Source organism: Carcharhinus amblyrhynchos, chromosome 7 (genome assembly GCF_965287045.1).
Source record: "Carcharhinus amblyrhynchos chromosome 7, sCarAmb.v2.hapA, whole genome shotgun sequence".
Taxonomy (NCBI): domain Eukaryota; kingdom Metazoa; phylum Chordata; class Chondrichthyes; order Carcharhiniformes; family Carcharhinidae; genus Carcharhinus; species Carcharhinus amblyrhynchos.
The window spans coordinates 56,811,223-56,832,461 of NC_137330.1; the positions used below are offsets into that span (position 1 = coordinate 56,811,223).

Sequence of the window (21,239 nt, forward strand, 5' to 3'; positions counted from 1 at the left end):
TCACTCAAAGGGTGGTGAATCTCTGGAATTCTCTGCCCGTTGAAGTGGTGGAGGCTGCCTCGCTAAATATTTTTAAGGTTGATGGGTTTTTGATAAGAGAGGGGATTATGGGTTATGGGGAGAAAGCGGGAAAGTGGAACTGAGCAGCGACAGATCAGCCATGATCTTACTGAACGGCGGGGCAGGCTCGAAGGGCTGGATGGCCTACTCCTGCTCCTATTTCTTATGTTCTTATGTTCTTATGAAATCACTGTGAAAATCCCACAGTCGCCACACTCTGATACCTGTCCGGGTACACCGAGAGAGGATTTAAAGTTTATTTCTGAGTACCATAAATGGGCTTACATTAACGATGCAATGAAGTAACTGTTCATGGCCAATCCACCTAACCCACACATCTTTCAGACTTTGGGAGGAAACCAAAGCACCCAGAGGAAGCACACACAGACACAGGGAGAATGCACAGACTCCATATAGATAGTGACCCAAGACGGGAATGCCTGGCACTATGAGGCATGATGTGGAGATACTGGCGTTGGACTGGGATAAACGCAGTAAGAAGTCTCACAACACCAGGTTAAAGTCCAACAGGTTTATTTGGTAGCAAAAGGCACTAGCTTTCGGAGTGCTGCTCCTTTGTCAGATGAGGCAACAGTGCTAATCACTGTGGTGCCATGCTACCCCATATTTGCCTAAGACAAACATTTCACCAGAATTTAACTTTCTCTCAAATGTTAACTAACTGATTTAATTTTTGACTATTCTCTTGTTTTACTCTTAATAGGTGGATTGGCCATGCCAAATTGCCCCTTAGAATTCCAAAATGTGTAGGTTAGGCAGATTAGCTATGTTAAATGTCTGAGGTTACGGGGATAGGATGGGGTGATGGGCCTGGGTAAAATGCTCATTCAGAGAGTTGGTGCAAATTCAATGGGCCAAATAGTCTCCTTTTGCATTGGAGCGATTCAATAAATCTCCACAGTTGCTTGGGTACCACAACTCATTTTCCAATAGCACCCATAAGTAATAAAACTCCCAAGGTGTTTCACAGAGGCATCAAAAAACAAAATATGACATCTAACCACATGTGAAGATATTAGGTCACATGATGAAAAACTTAGTCACAGAGTTTTAAGGTGTATCTTAACGAAAGATAGTGCGGTGGCAAAGCAGAGAGTTATGTAGAGGGAATTCTGGAGCTTAGACTAACTGAAGACATGGCCATCAATGGTGAAGCAATTAAAATCACATTACAAAACTACTCATCTATCGACAGTTCTGACGTGCCACAGCGAAAAACCGCACCGACCTCATCAGAAAACAAACATGGGACACGGCAGACAGAGTACCCTTCGTTGTCCAGTACTTCCCCTGAGCGGAGAAGCCTTCAACATATCATTGATGAAGGCAAACATCTCACCAAGGCCATCCCCACACCCCCACTTCTTGCCTTCAAACAACCACACAACCTCAAACAGGCCATTGTCCGCAGCAAACTACCCAGCCTTCAGGAGAAGTGACTACGGCACCACACAACCCTGCCACAGCAACCTCTGCAAGACATGCCGGATCATCGACACGGATGCCATCATCTCACATGAGGACACCATCCACCAGGTATATGGTACATACTCTTGCAACTCGGCCAATGTTGTCTACCTGAAACGCTGCAGGAAAGGATGTCTCGAGGCATGGTACACTGGGGAGACCGTGCAGACGCTACAACAACGGATGAATGAACACCACTCAACGATCACCAGGCAAAACTGTTCTCTTCCTGTCATGGGCATTTGGCCTCTGATCTTCGGGTAATCATTCTCCAAGGCGGCCTTCCTGTCATACGACAATGCAGAGTCCCTGAGCAGAGACTGATAGACAAGTTCCGCAGACGTGAGTACGGCCTCAACTAGGATCTTGGGTTCAAGTCACACTATCTGTAACCACCATGACTTGCCTGGGTTTGCAAAATCTCACTAACCATCCCGGCTGGAGATAATATACATCTCTTTAACCTGTGCTTAACCCTCTCTCCACTCACATTGTCTGTACCTTTAAAACTTGATTAAACTTGATTAAAACATTCACATTCAAACCATTATTTTGTAAATTGAGTTTGTGTCTTTACGTGCCCTGTTTGTGAACAGAACCCCCACTTATCTGACGAAGGAGCAGTGCTCCAAAAGCTAGTGGCATTTGCTACCAAATAAACCTGTTGGACTTTAACCTGGTGTTGTGAGACTTCTTACTGCGCTTATTCCCAGAGTTATGGAAGCAGCCCTATTTTCCAGTTCCAGATAGGGTCACTCAACGGAAGTGTTCAAAGAACATTTTAGAAACATCTTGTTGATTCCCACTGGCTGGGGAGCCCTGACGATCAAACTTCCATCCTTGAAGGGTTTGCCGCCCCAAACTAATCTCTGCCACAGACAGGCTGGTTCAGAGTGGGCGCTGTTTGAGGTTGTGTGCCTCTTGGGTGCAGTGTCAGTCAGCTAGGCACGGGGGCGCTGGTGGTGGCGTGTGGCCCTCCTAGTGCCCGCTGTGTGCTGGTTGTCGGCTGTCCGCCCGTTGCTGCGCGCAGGGTCACGTCCTGATCAGCAGGGGCCGAGCCCGGGGCTGACCAACTGACCGCGCAGCCGTCCGCACCTTCTCCAGCCGGCCGAGGATAACCCTCCGGCCCCTCGCCGAACGCCAAGATGCCGCGGATAATGATCAAGGGAGGCGTCTGGAGGAACACGGAGGTGAGAGCGGCGGGGCCTGCGGTACAAGCCCGCATCCCGCGGCCCCCAGTGCCGGGGTTTATGTTTAATCTCGGAGTTGTGCTGCCTGGAATCACCGGCTCTCTTTGCTCGGCTTGTACCTGCTCTTCTGAAGTGCAGTAAACCAGTACAAGATGTTGGGTCGTCCCAATCAGTCCAGAGTTATACTCCCCCCGTCCCAGCTTTCTCGAGCTGCCTTTTTGCTCCCAACAATAAAATCAAATCAAACTATTTGTGGATGTTGGAAATCTGAAATGAAAGCAGAAAATACCAGATACATTCACTAGTTGTCAAATAAGAAATCGAGGGAGCCTGAAACAGATCCTGGATGGGGTGGCTGGCTTCAGTATTATGGGACAAGATCAGCCAATGAAGCCATTGACTGTGGCAAGGTAAAGTCGCCATAGCCCTAAGTGACCATAGGCTGCTCTACCTCATCAAATGGGACCAGTGGTGATTTAACCTGAGGGTCAACACATCTCAGGAGAGGGGCAGGGTTGAGAAGGTGGGCTTTTATGAATAACCTCAGCCGGTATGGGAATTGAACCCGCGTGATTGGCATTACTCTGCATCAAGAACCAGCCATCCAGACAACTGAGCTAACTCAATTTTGCCTATTCCCTTACTGATTCCTGACTTTTTTGGGACAGGGAGAATGGAGTATAGATTCATAAAGTGGTAGCACATTCAAAGACTTCAGAGAGAAAATGGAGGCTGCAGATGGGATAGTTTGAGAGGAAAGAGAGATTGAAGTTTATCTTTTGAGCAAGGGGGTCAGTATCTGGAACGGGAGCTGCTAATTTCAGCTAATGTGGAGGCCGGACAGGGTTGTTGGGTGGTCAGCATTTTAGTAGGAAAAGGTTCGAGGGAGCCAGAGTTTAGTATTATGGATAAGATAAATTAGAGGTTGCGGGGTGAGGCAAGGTACAAAATCAAGATCACAGTAAAGAGAACCTGAGAGGAGGTTTGGCCCAGTGGAGTCAGGCAATTCAGGAAAGCAGCAAGAGCAGCTAGTCTCAATCTCAGTGAAAAAACTGTTCATGAATACCTCACACTTGTTGATGGAGGTGAGGGTGAGGAGACTCGGGAGGGGGATGTAAGAAGGCAGTTTGTAGTAGGGAAGAAAATCTGGAGATTTTTGCATTTCAGGTTGATCCTGGAACAGTTTACGTAGAGATGTGCAGGACCTAATAATGTTTAATGTGACCCTGCTAGATCTGCCTGTGAATAGTAGTGCTAGTTATCCATTATAAACTTTCAGGTTTGTATGCACTGTACTTAAAGGAGATGAAGATTGCACTGGAGGGACAATCAGGTTGAGAGTATAATAGCTTCAGTGGAGAAAACAGCATTATTGGTGGCAGTGAGGTGTGAGTGGGCATATCAGTACTGTAGGAATGTCAAGTTGAATGGAGGACCAAATGCTAGATGACAGTCCTGAGTAGGGAGGGAATAGGGTAAGAAATAAACTGGTTCCAACTACCTGAATTCTCTGCTTAAAATATGCATAAATGAATAACCAGCAATGACAAAATTAGATTTGTTACAATGGCTTCCACAGTATAGTAGCATTCTTAATATGTGTTTCCTAAATAGCTACAATCTGCATCTCAATGGATTCCAGGTTAAGAATCTTATTTTCCTTGATCTCTGGTAGGGAAATTACTACTTTGTTCCATTGATCAATATTGTCTGCTATAAATCTCTTTTAACCTCATTCCAGAGAGATTTTGTTGTTCCTGGATGATTCTAGAATAGAGTAATTTTGGCCGAGAAGAACTGTTCAACATTTTGTCTCCACATTGGCAACAGTGTTGTAACTCATGTCCTTTTCTCCTCACATTCACAAGAATGACATTTGTGGTCCATATTGGTGCAAACAACATAGGTAGATAGAGAGATGTAGTCCTGCAGTCTTAATTTAGGAAGCTAGGTTGTAAATTAATAAGCAAGACTTCAGAAGTCATAATCTCCAAATTACTCCCAGTGCTACGTGCAAATGAGTATATGTGTGAATGGAAAGAGAGAGGACTATAGATTCTTGGGACATGTGGACTGGCTGTGGAGGAGATGGGAAATTTGTAGACATGGCACCAAGCCTCAGTTCCTTTTTAGTAGTATTGGAGAGTGTTTAAATTGACAGGGCTGTAAAACCAGGAAGTAATATCGGAAGAATATCAAAGTACACAATAGTGGGAGAGATAGGTGATGCCAGAGTAGGGAATTTACATATTAAGGTAGGGGGACATAACTGAGATATTGAATCAATATTTTGCATTTGCCTTTATCAAGGAGGAAGATACTATCCAGGTATGGTAAAGGAGGAAGTAATAACATATATTAGAATATATTCTTTTAGAGGGTGACACTGTGGCACAATGGTTAGCACTGCTGCCTCTCAGCACCAGGGACCAGGTTTGATTCCCAGCTTGGATCACTGTCTATGTGGAGTCTGCATGTTCTCCCCATGTCTGCATGAGTTTCCTTGGGGTGCTCTGGTTTCTCTACAGTCCAAAAGGTGTGCTGATTAGGTGCATTGGCCATGCTAAATTCTCCCTCAGCGTATCTGAACAGGCAGTGTGGCAACTAGGGGATTTCCACAGTAGCTTCATTGCAGTGTTAATATAAGCCTACTTGTGACTAATAAATGAACTTTAAACTTTAACTTTAGAATTATTGGTATCACTTAGCCAGGCAATAGCTTCCACAGTGCTAAGCAGAGCACTAAGACTCCGATGAATTTTGTCAGGGTAGTCTTCAATGATGAGAGTCGTTGATTAGGGTGCACCTCAGCTGCCTTCTGGGTTCCCTATAGAGCCCCACATGTTGATTTGCTGCACAAAGACCTTGGCCAGTGTGGAAACACTTGAGGAATGCCCAGTGTTAGTGCGACAGGTTGAAGCCAGCGGGTGAGCTAGTGGATCCGTGATGAGGCAGTGGTTTTTAGTAATGTTGTGTTGGTTCCATTCCTGCTGCCATAGGGCTTCTGCAATTATTCCTTGTAACAGCAGTCTTAGCCATATAGGCTGGCGTAATGTTTGGGTTGATGTAAACGTTCTCCAGGACTTTCCTGTTGCAAGCATCCTCCTTTTGTCAGGGGGCAGGATGTTGCTCAGACTGGAAGCCAGTGGAGTTGAGTTGATTGGAGGGTACCTGCGATGATGTGCATCATTGTGTTCAGCTGGGTACCTGTAAAACTAGTGTGAGGTGAATTGGACCATACTGGTGCGCAGAACTCTGCAGTTGAATAGACAATAGGAGCTGAGGTTTTGAATGTTTGATCATCTGCATTCCATGAAAAACCAGGTTTGCTGAGGAGGTTGTTTTATGATTTGACCTTCGCTGCTATCTTGTTCAGATGTTTTTTGTATGTCAGTGTTCAGTCAATGGTAACACCAAGATGAACCTTTGTTTTTCATGACTCAGTCTCTTTCCATTCAAGAAAATATTGAGTTCTCTCTTGGCTCTGGCAATGAGGACGTGGAATTTACTCAAGACTGTTTAGTTGCTGCTGGGCTGAAGGTGTCATATCTTGCGGTAGTTAATCAGCTTTGCGATATTGCTGTTTAGTGTCACCTCTAATTTAGTAAATGTCCAAGCCTGAGGGGCACAGCAGATATCATTGGCATATATAAACATCTGAGATAGGGTTGGAGGCAAATCATTGATATAAAGATTGAAAAAGGTTGAGGCTAGAACAGGTTCCTGGGGAAACAGTCAGACTGTTTCCTTCAGACATTTGTCTCACCACCCATATGCACTCTGAACCATTTTTCTCAGAATAATAGTTCATTGGCATCAGTAATCAATGGAAGGAGCACTCTTGAAATTTTCCGAAGGAGATCAGTGTGCCAAACATTGTCGAATATTGCAGTGAGATCGAGAAAGACAGCTTCTGTTTTGAGGATATTTTCAAAGCCATTTTCAGTGAAGGTGGTTTGGGCAAGGACCTGCTCAAAAGCCAGCTTGTTCCATTTTCAAGATTTTTCTCCAGCTCTAGCTCTATCTGCCATGGTTCAGCGTTTATGCCGCACTACCTGTAAATACCCGGTAAAGCCCAGGGAAACCAATAATCCAAGAAACAAACCAAATTCAGGAAGTTCAGACTTAAAGAATCATGGTATCACCATATCTAAAGTAATTAAAACAGTGGAAGGAAGTAAAATGGACAAGGAGGAAATATTGGATGGATTATATTTAAAGTTTATAAGGTGTCAGGACTGGTTGAGATGGATCCAATGATACTGAGGGAAGTGAAAATGGAACTTCGGAGGTGCTGGGTATGATTTTGGGGTCTTCCTGAGATACTGTAAAAGACCAGAGGACTGGAAATGTACAAATGTTACACCTTTGTTTAAAAAGTGTACCAGGGGTGTGCAGTTGTGATTCTATGCAACACAGCAGCATGTTCTTGCCACCTAGATGTGGGCACGGTGAATTGGACCATACTGGTGCAGAGACTCTGCAGTTGAATAGACAATAGGAGCTGAGGTCCTGAATGTTTGATCATCTGCATCCTATGAAAAACCAGGTTTGCTAAGGAGGTTGTTTTGTAATTTGATCTTTGCTGCTATCTTGCACGGATATGGGCACGGTTTCACAAGGCAGTGAGGTATTCTCTTCAAATGAACCTTGAATGTGCCTTTGTCTGCCCTGCTTTCATCTGCCATGCACTAGTTCTTCATAAAGCTGTTTCTGTCAACTGTATGGCATTCATCCTAACATGATGCTCAGCCTACTGAAGATAAGCATTGATTATTATAGCCTCAAAGCTGGACTGTCAGTAGATTCCAGTACTTTGTTATTAGTGATCTTGATCACCAAACTTAAGAATCAACAAGTGATTTTGTGGAACGTATCCCTCAGATATTCCATGTGGAATCGAGTCATGGTGGTTAACTATTGTTGATGAAGCTAAAGGTGGCACGTAAGATTTCTCTGGTTCAGGCTTATATATATTTTAAATTCTTAGGCTGTGATGTGCTTTACAATGCACCGTTATCACTCTGAATGTGGTTCTGAACCATTAAAGATAGTGTATTGAGGATAGAATATTTTGTATCTGGGTCTGGGTTTGAACAAGCTGAAACTGAGACTTGATAAATTTTGCTGTCATATTGCTGAGGCCTCCAGGAGATTGTGCATCATTGTTATGCTTCATATCATCCATAACTAGTAATGTTTCTGTAATTCGTTCAAACTATCAATCTCATTTTGGGGTTTGTAAAGATCATTACTGTGAAATAAATTCATACTGCCAATGTTTAGAGATTTGGGTTGAGAAATTTTTGTGGAGTTTGCACTTCCCCAGGATGCGACTCCTGAATACTTGATTATGGGCGCAAAAGGGATGTTGCATTTCCTTGCACTGATCTCTTGCCTGGATGAAAGCACTGACCGTTGAAGTTCTAATTCAAGGGTCTTCAGCAGAATTGCAAGAATGTCATTTCAGGTGCCAACAAATGTGAGAATTTGATTGATATAGTGGATTCGTCCTTGCCACCAGTCATTAATGAATCTCCCAATAATCCCTTCTAAGGTAAATTTCTGTCTTTTACGTAGAATGTAGAACAGTACAGCACAGTACTGTTTTGGTCCTCGATGTTGTGCCAAGCTATGTCCGAACCCAACATCAAGATCATTTTCAGAATGAATTTAATCTCCATTCATTTTGGAAACTATTAAGTGTTCACTGTATTGTCATAATTTAATTGAGCATGCATCAGTGCTGATGTCAGTACCGGACTAAGCTTTTTATAGAAAATGTTCCATTTCGTTTATTTGGCTGTAACTCTGTCTACATCCTTTTTTTGGATCTGTTTCACGTGCTATTTCCCAGAGACAAGTGAAATTTAACAGTGTTGAATTTGAATCTATTCTTGGGTAACTGTCCATTTATTTGTGGAAAGTTCCTTCGTTCATTGTCTCCACCATCTTGTGCAACCAAGACTAGGAGCAAATACACCAGTAAATCATCACACACTCCACAGTCTATTAATTGATAATGATAAAACAGAAACAATGTTTGAAAATAACATGCAAGAAAATATTTTCAAAGTACATTTTAAAGGCGTGCAGGCCAAGTACCCCTTATCTGAAACCTTTGGAGCTGATTACATTTTGGTATTCAGATATTTTTGATTTTCAGATGTTCTATAGCTACTGTATGTATAATAGGCCTAGGCCTACTTGCATTACAATAACTTAAGCTTAGGCGAGGTAGAGTCTACAAATGCTAGATTGTTTCTCCATTTGAGAACTCTCACACATCCTACTTACTTGTTAACATTTATTAAACCTATAAAATATAATTTTTTTAGCATACAACTTAATTGCAAAGACATTAGGAGGAACTTCATGTGCTATTTGCAACAGTTGATGTAAATTAACACTTGGGACTTATTGGCACGTCACCAAAATCAAGTGGCCATCTAGCCAGCTATGGGTTGCTACAGTACGTTTATAGTGATGATAGTGATGCATTAGGTTAGTGAATATTGTGTTGGCTCATGTTAGAGTCTGTTCAAAAAAAGCCCGATTTATGGATGTGTTTGGTTTTTGGATGTACGGATAAAGGATATTGGACTATAGATGGAAGTATCCCGACTAACCACAGTTCCCACCAGAATTTGTCTCATTCTGCAATCTTAGTGCCTTGCATGATAAACATATTTATTTGCTTTAAAATGTTGCCTGTCAGCTCATTATTAATGTTGTTTATTTAGGATGAGATTCTTAAAGCAGCGGTTATGAAATATGGCAAAAACCAGTGGTCACGTATTGCGTCTCTGCTGCACAGAAAATCAGCCAAACAATGCAAAGCCAGATGGTAAGTTTGACATCTTCTAACCAAATTTTTATTTAAATCTGTTCGTGAGCATAGCTGTTGTAGATTGGAATCCAACAAACAAATAGTAATAGATGTACTTTAATTCCCCGTTGCCCCTGCACACCAGTAAGCTGAGGACGCAATCAATTTGAAATTTTCAAAACAGGTTTTTGTAAGGCAAGAAATATGGAAAAAAGATGAAACAATGAGTTGACTAACAGATCGGTCATGATTTGATGGAACAGAGGAATTGGTTTGAAGGACTGAATGGCCAGTGTTTGAAACAGATCAGAAATATTTACAAATCACAGCTAAAATACATTTTTATGAACTTGACGACATTTATTTGTCCTTGTTCACTATGACTTGAAGCAAAAATAAATATTATTTATACAGGAAACTTGAATGCTGTCATCTGCTTATAGCTGCCCACGTTTAAGTTCATGACCTCAGTTTTTTCTGAAATCATGAGCCGCAGAAGCTAAGAGGCTCTTAAACTGGGCACAGTTAAAAAGGAAGTTTTTCCACTTGCTTTATATTTTTGGGTTTTACAGAAACTTTTCTTGAATGGCCTTCATGATTTCCATTTTGGTTATGATTAACTGCTTTGAGGTCACAAATTGCAAGATTAATTTTTTTTGACATCTACACAAACATGCATTATTCATACCAGAACAAGAGTTGCACAGCACCACAACCACACATCCTTGCAGCTTAGTGGGAATGTTAGTTACCAGTAAAAGTTGTGTGTTTTTTTTAGAAGAAATTAAAGCTCTTGCGGGAATTTCCATTTTATTGGCTATTGCTGAAAAAAGAGACATGTCAAAGCTTCCAGGTTGCAAAGTATCCTTGATGAGTGCAAGACGATAAACTTCAACATATCTGTTCTTTCAGTTTGTCAACAAATGCTAGATTGTTTCTCCATTTGACAACTCTCACACATCCTACTTCTTACTTGTTAACATTTATTAAACCTATAAAATATAATATTATTGGCATACTACTTAATTGCAAAGACATTAGGAGGAAGTTCATGTGCTATTTGCAACAGTTGATATAAATTAACACTTGGGACTTTATTAGCGTACAACTTAATTGCAAAGACGTTAGGAGGAAGTTCATATTAAAATTAGCTCAAAGCTAATACTGTGAAATGTAAAAAACAGGTGAACAGGCTGCAGTGGGAATAATATAATCTAAGATCACTTGTACTTGTGTCAGTTTGAAACACCTAAGCTTAAAAACCTGTGGCTAGGATGCAATTGGTTTTCCAGATTTAGATTTATCAGATAACGAACATCATTCAACTTTGCAGCATAGATTAAGGAGGAGTTCAGTAATTATGGTTAAAATGTTTCATAAAATAGAGCAATAATAAATTGTCTTTATGACCTGGATCTTACGCTGTAATTACTGTGAAACTGTCGGCATTCTCTGTCGTTACCACTCTGGAAACCCATTGGGAGCCTGTTCATGTGCAGAATAGCATGGAAATCTAGAAGATGCCGTCAGTGATTCAATGCCTCTTCAGAGAGTGCACAGTTGAGGCCACCCAGATTGTAATCAATGGGAATTTTTTAAACAGATAGAATTTCCATTCATATCCTCTAAAATCCATTGAAAAGGTAACAAATTGTTGACTGAGGCGTTACTGAGCTTCTAGTGGTATGTAACTTCATGATTACTGCTAGACATCCTCATTTACCCAAAAAAGATAACTTTATACTTGTGGAATATCAATTTTCTCCATTATAGAAACTAGAAGCAGGAATAGGCCTTATGGGCCTTCGAACCTGCTGCGCAATACATTATGATCGTGGCTGTCATCAAATTCAATATCCTGATTCTCACCCCCCCCCCCTTTCCCCCCATCTTTTAACCCTAAGAGTTGTATTTAATTTCTTCTTGAAATCAGACAACATTTTGGCCTCAACTACTTTCTGTGGTAGTGGATTTCACACATTCACCACCCTCTGGATGAAGAAAGTTCTCCTCACCTCAGTTCTAAAAGATATATTCCTTATCCTCAGACTATGACCCCTAATTCTGGACTCCCCCACCATTGAGAACACTCTTTCTGAATCCATTCTATCTAATCCTGTCAGAATTTTATAAGTCTTTATCAGATCCCCTCTCAGTCTTCTAAATTCAAGTGAATATAATCCTAAGTGACTTAGTCTGTCCTCATATGACAGATCTGCCATCCCAGCAATCAGCCTGGTAAACCTCTGCTGTACTCCCTTTGTTATAAATTTCACATAGCTTTGAATTTTTAAAAATGTTTATCTCTATTTTAGCTTCTATCTTAAATCATCAATTATTTTAACTATCTGAAATTTAAAGTTAAAGGAATTATAGCTTATAATATTTTGGTTTCCTATCTCTGAGAATAGTTCATTGTGGTTGTCTACTTACCCTGCTTGCTGACATCACTACTGCTATGTGCCTGAAGAGTCTGTTGGCACAAGATTTAAGCTGCCATCAAGAAAAGAGATGTCTGCACTCACAGAGACTGATAAATCTTTGTGGGCAACTTTCTCCAAAGTCAGCAGCAAACTCTATTGCTTTACCGGTGATTGTAAAATGCAAAATATAATGGCCCAAATCTGCTGCAATGTAGCAATCGTTCTCGGATTTATCTTCCACACCTGCCCTGTTCTGCCATGATGAAGTTTTGCATTTCTGGCCAGGTTTTCTGATCCCAACTTCTTCAGAAATGTGGAGCATGCATTCAAGAGAACTGTTTACTTGTGCTGGGTCATCGGGGTGAAGACTCCTTGTTACAGCACTAACTGCCATATTCTGGTACATGTTCACCAATACACTGAAAAGATTTGAAACAGTTAAACAGTTTTCCAGTGTGTAAGTAAATTAGCGTATGTGTAAATAGGTGATTGTGTAGGTGGGTAGTTGGGTGATGGGGATTAGTCAAATTGGGTCAGGTGGGACGTGTCAGACTGAGGAGCCAGGGCATTTTAAGGCAGGTCAGTGGAGAGTTGCAAGTTCAGGAGGGAAGTCAGAGGTGGGGTGATGATGCTGGGGGATCAGTTATAAAGTTACGTAGGAATTAGCCTGGGTATTTTTGACTAACGTTTCCTGAATAACTATCCAGGTAAGTAAGTTGGATCTGTCAAAATCTCCTTTATCTGAGGGCTTCATGGAGCAGAGAACTGCCCGTCAGAAATTTAATTGTCCCAGGCATTTCTGATGGTCAGTACATTGGGATTTCTGGGGCTCTCAAAGTGCATCATGATGGAGACCAGAGAATGTAGGCCTGTGTGTTCAAGTATATTTTAATTGCTTGTAATTGTGTTTTTCAATTATATAATGTTGCATTGACATTCAGACTTTTCAATTGTGTGTGTTTCACTTGCTAGTTACAGTAAAGATATCTCTAAATCCAAACTAATGAAACTACAGACTTTTTTATTTTAAATCATGTTTTTGCTATTCTTCACATTAAAGGTATGAGTGGTTGGATCCAAGTATCAAAAAGACAGAATGGTCAAGGGAGGAAGAAGAGAAGTTACTACACTTGGCAAAACTCATGCCAACTCAGTGGAGGACCATTGCTCCAATTATTGGCAGAACAGCTGCCCAGTGTTTGGAACATTATGAATATCTACTGTAAGTTGACAGACATCATGCCTTAATTTTTTTTCTTTAGTTAAATTCTAGTTTGGAATTACGATACAGATGTTGCATTATCAATAATTCACAAATGTAATTACTTGTGACATTGCGGTTAAGTTATTCCTTGTGTTCAATTGAAAGAAAATTTCTCTGTTACCATTGAGTAGTGCATTAGAGCAGAAATTGGAAGAGAAAATAAAAGACTACTGAAACCCCAGGAAAAGCTTATACTACATGATACTTGTAATTGAATATACATGTTAAGTACACTACTACAGATAATGTAATATGTTCCAAGTTTTTATTTAAGAGGAGAAACATTCTTTATTTAAAGATTCTGTTTGATGTTGATGCAAATCATTTCTTAAACTAGGAATTGAGCTTTTCAAACTTGAAAATCATATCTAAATGACAAATTTGGAGTAAAGTGTATTTTTTGCACTGGTGTTCCAGTTAGTTATGCCTTGGAATGATGTGCCAAGTTCTTTAGTGCTGCCTGCAGCTGTCAGGAATTCAGTAGATAATTCCATTTGTAAGTGGCAAACTGGGTAATTTAATCTGTCCACATTCTTCACCTTGCATGTTCAAATCCAATGAGAAATGTTAGAATGTTAAATTGCTTGGAAAAAAGACTTGAAATTCTGGGTAAAGCTTATACTGTCATCACAAGAGACTTCTAATTGACTATAAATACCTAAAGGCTGACCAAGTACAGTGTTGATTTATGTTGTGTGTTCCAGTGTTTTATTTAAGAGGAAGGACAGTTTTTTAGATTCTACTTGACACAGATCCAAATCATCTGCTTAAACTAGCAAATGGTTCTTAATTTTTTTGTTTGCTTTTATCGTGAAGCCACCACTTATTTAAAACATTGCAAGAACCAAGTACAGAAGAAAAGGATTTTTTGCAAAGGAGAGGTTCTACAAGCCAGATATTTAAAAGGCACCTGCTCCATATTTCAGTAAACTACTCATCTCTCTCATGTTGGGATTTCCACCTGATTTCAATATTTTGCAGTCATAAATGTTCTTTCCTGATCTGACCTGTAGCAAGTTGGTGTGGCATTCAGAAATGGTACAAACTTGATGTATATGATTTGGAGAAATCTAATTTCTAGCAGATTCACAAATGATCATTAGACTGCTAAAAAGTCAATGAGCGATGACTGGAAATTTCCGGCCATCCCCGTCAACGGGATCTTCCAGTCCTATCGACGGTGAACCCCTGCCAAAGGTTCCCCAGAGGTGGGGGCTGCATACAACAGGAAGGCCCCTCTGACAGCGGCAAGATCAGAAGATGCTGTCTTCGTGAAATGCCGCGGGGTGTGTGGGAAAACCCCACCGATCCAAGCCCTAAAGCATGCACCTGATCATATCTTGCACACGAGAAGTGCTTTCATTTGCAAATCACAGCTTAAACGAGGCATTCTGTTGCGGATTTGCATAAGGATGCCACTGAGCATTTTCTGTATTTATTTTCTGTAAACCATAGGTCTTTGCATGTATGACAGATAATTTGAACTTCTTTATTGATGCTTTTTGTGCCGTTTTAAATTGGCTTTAATCATCTTCTAGTAGTGAAAAGCTTTTGTGAAGGAAACAAAACTTTCCTATGTACAAAGATTGGACCAACGACTATCTTATTGTCATTGTAACAATTAAACCTCTATAATGTTTAGCTGAAGTAACCAAATTCTTTGGGATCGAGTTATTGATTTGTGTGCACATTATAGCAAACAAATACATTTTGTGCAACTGGATTTTACATCTATTGACCTTGGTTTGAAAGAATAATTAGAAAATCACCTTTATAAGATGTTATTCAACTGTCTTGGTGGACCTGAACATGTTTCAGAGACAAAGCTGCACAGAGAGATCAAGAAGAAGAAACGGCTGATGATCCTCGAAAGCTTAAACCTGGCGAGATTGACCCAAATCCAGAAACTAAACCAGCCAGGCCTGATCCAGTTGATATGGATGAAGGTTAGTAATTAATAAAGATGATTCTGCAGGGTTTACTTTTAAAATACCAAGTTGTCACTCTTGAAATCAGATTCCAGCATTCACAGTATTTTGCTTTTATTTTACGATACTTCTACAGTATCCTAATTAAATAGGGCAATCTGCTGCATCATATTTTGTGTTTGTACAGTTCAAGAATATGTACAGTAATCTTGTTTGGTCAATCTTATTAAAATTTTTTAGGTAACATGTTAATGCAGTAAATTTAATTTATCTGTTTATTTTAGATGACCTTTGATAAGGTGCCCTATGATAGACAAACAAGTACGGTTAGCGAATGTAGAGTTGAGACAAGTGACAGACTGACTTAAGAACAAAAAGTAGAGAGGGGAAAATGAAGGGAGTCAAATTTGCAGAAGCGTGGAAAGTGATGTTTTACAAGGATCAATGCTAAGAGCACTGCTGTTCACAATTTACATGACAATTTGGATTTTGGAATCTTGAATACAATTTCTAAATTTGTGGATGACATCAAATTGGGGGAAGTACTTAATACTGAGGGTGACTGCAGCAGATTAAAGGAGGACATTAATAAACTTGTCAAATGGAAATATAATTGGCAAATGAATCATAGAATTCCTACAGTGCAGAAGGAGGCTACTTAGCCTATCAAGTCTGCACTGACCACAATCACACCCAGGCCCTGTCCCCATAACCCCATGCATTTACCCTAGCTAGTTCCCTGACACTGAGGAGCAATTTAGCATGGCCAATCACCCTAATCCACACATCTTTGGACTGTGGGAGGAAACTGGAGCATCTGGAGAAAACCCACACAGACATGGGGAGAATATGCAAGCTCCACACAGACAGTGATCTGAGGCTGGCATTGAACCCAGGTCTTTGGCGCTGTGAGGCATCAGTTCTAACCATTGAGGCACCGTGCCAAAGTTCAGCACAAATAAATGGAAGTACTACCTTTTGGTAGGAAAAATAGGGGGGTCACTTATTATTTGGCAGGTGAAAGTCTGGATGGGATAGAAGAACAAAAGGATCTTAAGAGTACAAATATGTCAGTCACTAAAGGTTTGGTCATCAAATCCATTGGAAAGAAGCAAACCAAGCACGCAGCTTTATCATTAGAGGGATTGAATTGAAAAGTCGGGAGTTACGCTCAGCCTAACTTGGTTGGATCACATTTCAAGTACCGCGTGCTGTTTTGGCCACCATATTATTAAAAATACACAGAGCATTGGAGGGGGTGCAGAGAAGATTTACAAGGATGATACCAGAAATGCTTGCATGTACATATCTGGAAAGAGCAGCTTTCAAAAAAGAAGGCTGAGTGGTGACCTGATAGGGATATTTAAAATTATGAAAGGTCTTTATGAAGCGGATACAGAGAGAATGTTTTCTTTTGATAAGAAGAGCATAACGCAAAGCCATCAAAATAAGATAGTCAAGAAATTTAACAGAGAATTCGGAAGAAATTTCTTCACCCAAAGAATGGTAAGAATGTGAAACCTGCTACCATAGGGAATGGTTGAAGTGAATAGCACAGATGCATTTAAGGGAAAACAAGAATACAATGATAGATGGGGGAGACTTAAAGTGAAGCATAAACATTGACATGGACTAGTTGGGCCAAATGGCCTGTTTCTATACTAGATATCCTATGTAATTCAAGTTGAGATGAATTAAAAGATGGAAATATTTGAATTCAAGTTAAGGGAAGAGGAGAAGAAAAGGTGTAATTTTAATACATTATTTAATGGGATGGCAGAGGGCATTTTGAGTAATGGGGTAACATGTACCTCCACTTCCTCCCCAATCCAGCAAGCTGTTTTTCACTCTATTGCTTTGATTTTGCTTTCACTCACTGGAGATATTGCCTCCATCTTTTAGCTGTACCTGTTTCACCATCATTATATGAGGGAAACATTTTGGAGGCATGCAGTATTAGATTAACACATTCCCATGTTGATTTAAGACCTTGGTAACTAGAAAAATACAAGGGGGTGATGAAAATAAACAACTGTCTTTACACAGCAGCAGAGATATTTGGGGAGCAGGGAGCAGCAGTTGGCCTGGTGGTTATCCAACACCACGAAGCAGGCTACAAGACCATGTGATTCCACAGGGGTAAAGTGTTGAAGACGATCCTGATTACCAGCAAATGGCAGGCCTTGACATGTGGACATGTTATGGACACTTGGCTGAGAGATTAAAAATCTAACTTCTAATATTCTCCGGAGAGGAGGAACATTTTCAACATTCCTGTTACTTTGCTATTCTTTGGAACATGCTTACTTAGGGAGTTTGTGGTAAGCACAAACGATTCCTGAGCTTTAATCCTTTGTCAGTCAAGCAAGATACATCTTGTATCCTGATTAATATTGAATGCCCAAGAAAAATTGTTATAAAGAATCAACAGCAGTTCAATGTGAATTTTGCATCTGAGCAAAATAATGAATTTGTTAGGAATAAGGGGTTTTGAGAATTTATGGAGTCCCTGGGGAAGGTTGTTTAGAGAAAAGCCAAGTACTACAGCTTTCAGACCAACTAGAGGTCTTTTGCTCTTTTGAGGTGGAATTTTCTTTAGACACTGAGCATGGAGTTGAGGGACAAGGTAATTAAGGTAGTACTTCACAATCAGGTTTAGAGTACAGCTGTAGTACAGTATTTGCATTTCAGAACAGTAGGCACACCAACAACTTGTATTTATTTAACACCTTTAATGTAATAAAGTGTCCCAGTGTGTTTTATTAGAGCATTATAAAGTAACATTTGACACAGAACCTCACAGGGGTAAATATTGATTAAAGAGATAGGTTTTAAGAAGCATCTCAAATGAGGAAGTGAGGCTTATGGAGGGAATTCCAGAGCTTAATTCTTTGGTGGATAAAGGCACAGTTACCAATCCTGGAGCAGTTGAAATCAGAGGTGAGAATTAGAGGAGAGCAGATATCTGAGGCTCGAGGGATGGAGGTGATGACAGAGGGAAGGGACGAGGCCCTGGAGAGACTTGAGAACAATGATGGGAATTTAAAGATCAAGGCATTGCTTAACCAGGAGCCAATAATGTACAGTGAGCACAGGAGTGTTGGATGACAGGAATTGATAGAATAAGGACACAGACAGCAGAGTTTTGGTTGACCTTAAATTTATAGAGGGTAGAATGTGGGAGGCTAGCCAGGAGTGAATTGAAATAGTAAAGTCTAAGAGTAACAAAAGAATAGATGAGCACTTCAGCACAAATGAACTGGGGCAGTGATAGAGTCGACCAAAGTTCACAGAAATGGAAGTAGATATTCTTCATGATGACAGATATTTTGTTGGAAGCTTAACTCTGGGTCAAATAAGGCACCGAAATTACAAGTGGCCTGATTCAACGTCATACAGTTGCCAGAGAAGGTGATGGAGCTGATGACTAGGGAGTTTGTTACAGGGACTGGATATTAGCTTTACTTTAACAGGCTTGTGGATATTTCTTACCGTTCTCATTTTCAGTGTAAGGGATCGATGGTAGTATAGCAGGACTTTGGGGATATGACATTGTCTGATGAAATTCAGAAATGCAGGTTAAAAATAATGAGGACATTATGCTGTTCGAAGTTGCGACAAAGTTCCACGCATACAGGAGAAAGTCAAGTTGATCTTTCGGTCACCAATGGATTTGAAAGATAAGCCAAATTTGATCTAAAACTTTAGTGGTCTTTGACAGCTACAATACTGTAATCTTGGTGATAAATGATTAACGATTCTTGTTTAATGAAAATTTAAATGGAAAATGCTGATTGATCATGTGACAAGCCATGCTGTCTTTGTCAAAACTCTTTCCAAGTATTTAGTGACCCTGCTTAACATGCTAATAGTCAAGCCCTGCAACATAGACAAAGGTATTGGAGTGATCCACCCAAAAAAATTCTAACGGTTGAATTTGTTTAAAAACTGGAATAAGTGCCACTTTTTTTTCAGTGAGAGTTTCAAAGTGAATCTCCCGCATTCTGTGAACCAGAGTGATTCATGTGAAAAATCAGGGCGCAGAGCCTATTCCTGCTGGAGAGGCCAGCAGCATAGGTGAGTGAGCCACTGTGAATGTGCCAATCTGTCAGAGCCAAGATTGGTGCATGCGCAATAACGCCGCACTGCCGGCGTCCCGATTGCTGGCTAGCTCAATCACTGGCCAGCCCAGCGATCCCATATTGCTGGCTTACTGACTCTTCCCCCCACCCCCCCCCAACCATCATTGGCCTCCAAGATGTGTCCAGGCCAGCATTGACCCCCTGTCCCCACCCCCCTGGCCTGCCTCAATCCCCCTTTATTACCGCCCTCCCACCACCGGCTCCCCAACCCGTCAGGTCAACAACCACCTCCCAACCTGATGGCCAATCTGGACTACTGGTCTCCCCCCCTCTGTCATTCAGCCGGTCTGCAGAGTGGCAGCGGGGACCCTCCTACCTCCACTGATCAAGGTCATGTCTCACGAACTTGATCGAGTTTTTTGAGGAAGTAACGAAGATGATTGATGAGAGTAGCGCAGTAGATGTTGTCTGCATGGACTTCAGTAAGGCCTTTTACAAGGTCCCTCATGGCAGACTGGTGTAGAAGGTGAAGTTGCATTGGATCAGAGGTGATCTAGCAAGATGGATACAAAACTGGCTCAGTCAAAGAACAACAGGCTTATTTGGTAGCAAATGCCACCAGTTTTCAGAGCACTACTGCTTCGTCAGGTGAGTGGGAGTTCTGTTCACAAACAGGGCAGGTAAAGACACAAACCTAATTTTCAGAATAATGATTGGAAAGTGAGTCTTTACAGCTAATGAAGTCTGAAAGGTACAGCCAGTGTGAGCGGAGAGAGCGTTAAGCAAAGGTTAAAGAGGATATGTATTGTCTCCAGACAGGACATTTGGTGAGATTTTACAAGTCCAGGCAAGTATTGGGGGTTACAGATAGTGTGACATGAACCCAGCATCTCAGTTGAGGCCGTCCTCATGTGTGTGGAACTTGGCTATCAGTCCCTGCTCAGCAACTCTGCGCTGACGTGTGTTGTAAAGGCTATCTCAGAGAACGCTTATCCAAAGATCAGAGGCCGAATCCCCGTGACCGCTGAAGTGTTTCCCACTGGGAAGAGAATAATCTTGCCTGGTGATTGTTGAGCGGCGTTCATTCATCCGTTGTCACAGCGTCTGCATGGTCTCCGCAGTGTACCTTGCCTCGGGACATCCTTCCCTGCAGCGTATCAGGTAAACAATGTTGGCTGAGTTGCAAGACTGTGTACCCTGTACCTGGTGGATGGTGTTGTCACGTGAGATGAGGGTATCCGTGTTGATGATCTGGCACGTCTTGCAGAGGTTGCTGTGGCAGGGTTGCGTGGTGTCGTGGTCATTGTTCTCCTGAAGGCTGGGTAGTTTGCTGCAGACAGTGGTCTGTTTGCGGTTGTGCAGTTGTTTGAAGGCAAGAGGGTGGGGGTTTGGGAATGCCCTTGGCGAGATCTTCATCTTCTTCAATGACATGTTGAAGGCTCCGGAGGAGATGATGTTGCTTCTCCACTCCAGGGAAATACTGGACAACCAAGGGTCCTCTGTCCACTGTGTCCCGTGTTTGTCTTCTGAGAAGGTTGGTGTGGTTTTTCGCTATGGCGCGTTGGAACTGTTGATCGATGAGTCGAGCGCCGTATCCTGTTCTTCTGTCTGTGAACAAAACTCCTGCTCAACTGACAAAGGAGCAGTGCCCTGAAAGCTAGTGGCGTTTGCTTCCAAATAAACCTGTTGGACTTTAACTTGATGTTGTGAGACTTCTTACTGCCTTTACCCCAATCCAACGTGGCATCCCCACATCAGTCAAAGAAGACAGAGGGTAGCAGTGGAAGGCTGTGTTTCTGAATGGAGGGCTGTAACTTCAGGGATCAAGGCTGGGACCTTTGCTGTTTGTAATAAATATAAATGATTTAGTGGAAAATGTAACTGGATTCATTGGTATGTTTGTGGATGACACAAAGGTTGGTGGATTTGCGGAGGACCATTAGAGGATACAGCAGGATATAGATCGGTTGGAGAC

The 21,239-nt window shown here is 41.4% G+C and overlaps 1 protein-coding gene across 1 annotated transcript in view; it reads left to right on the top strand.

The window, feature by feature from the left end:
• The first annotated feature begins 2,528 nt into the window (after nt 1–2,528).
• Nucleotides 2,529–21,239, top strand: part of cdc5l (CDC5 cell division cycle 5-like (S. pombe)) — a 56,878-nt gene continuing 38,167 nt past the window's right edge. The window contains exons 1-4 of the mRNA XM_080192370.1: nt 2,529–2,738; nt 9,482–9,585; nt 13,051–13,212; nt 15,073–15,200. Coding sequence (XP_080048496.1) covers nt 2,694–2,738; nt 9,482–9,585; nt 13,051–13,212; nt 15,073–15,200 — 439 coding nt within the window. The 5' untranslated portion in view covers nt 2,529–2,693. The remainder of the gene's footprint in view (nt 2,739–9,481; nt 9,586–13,050; nt 13,213–15,072; nt 15,201–21,239) is intronic.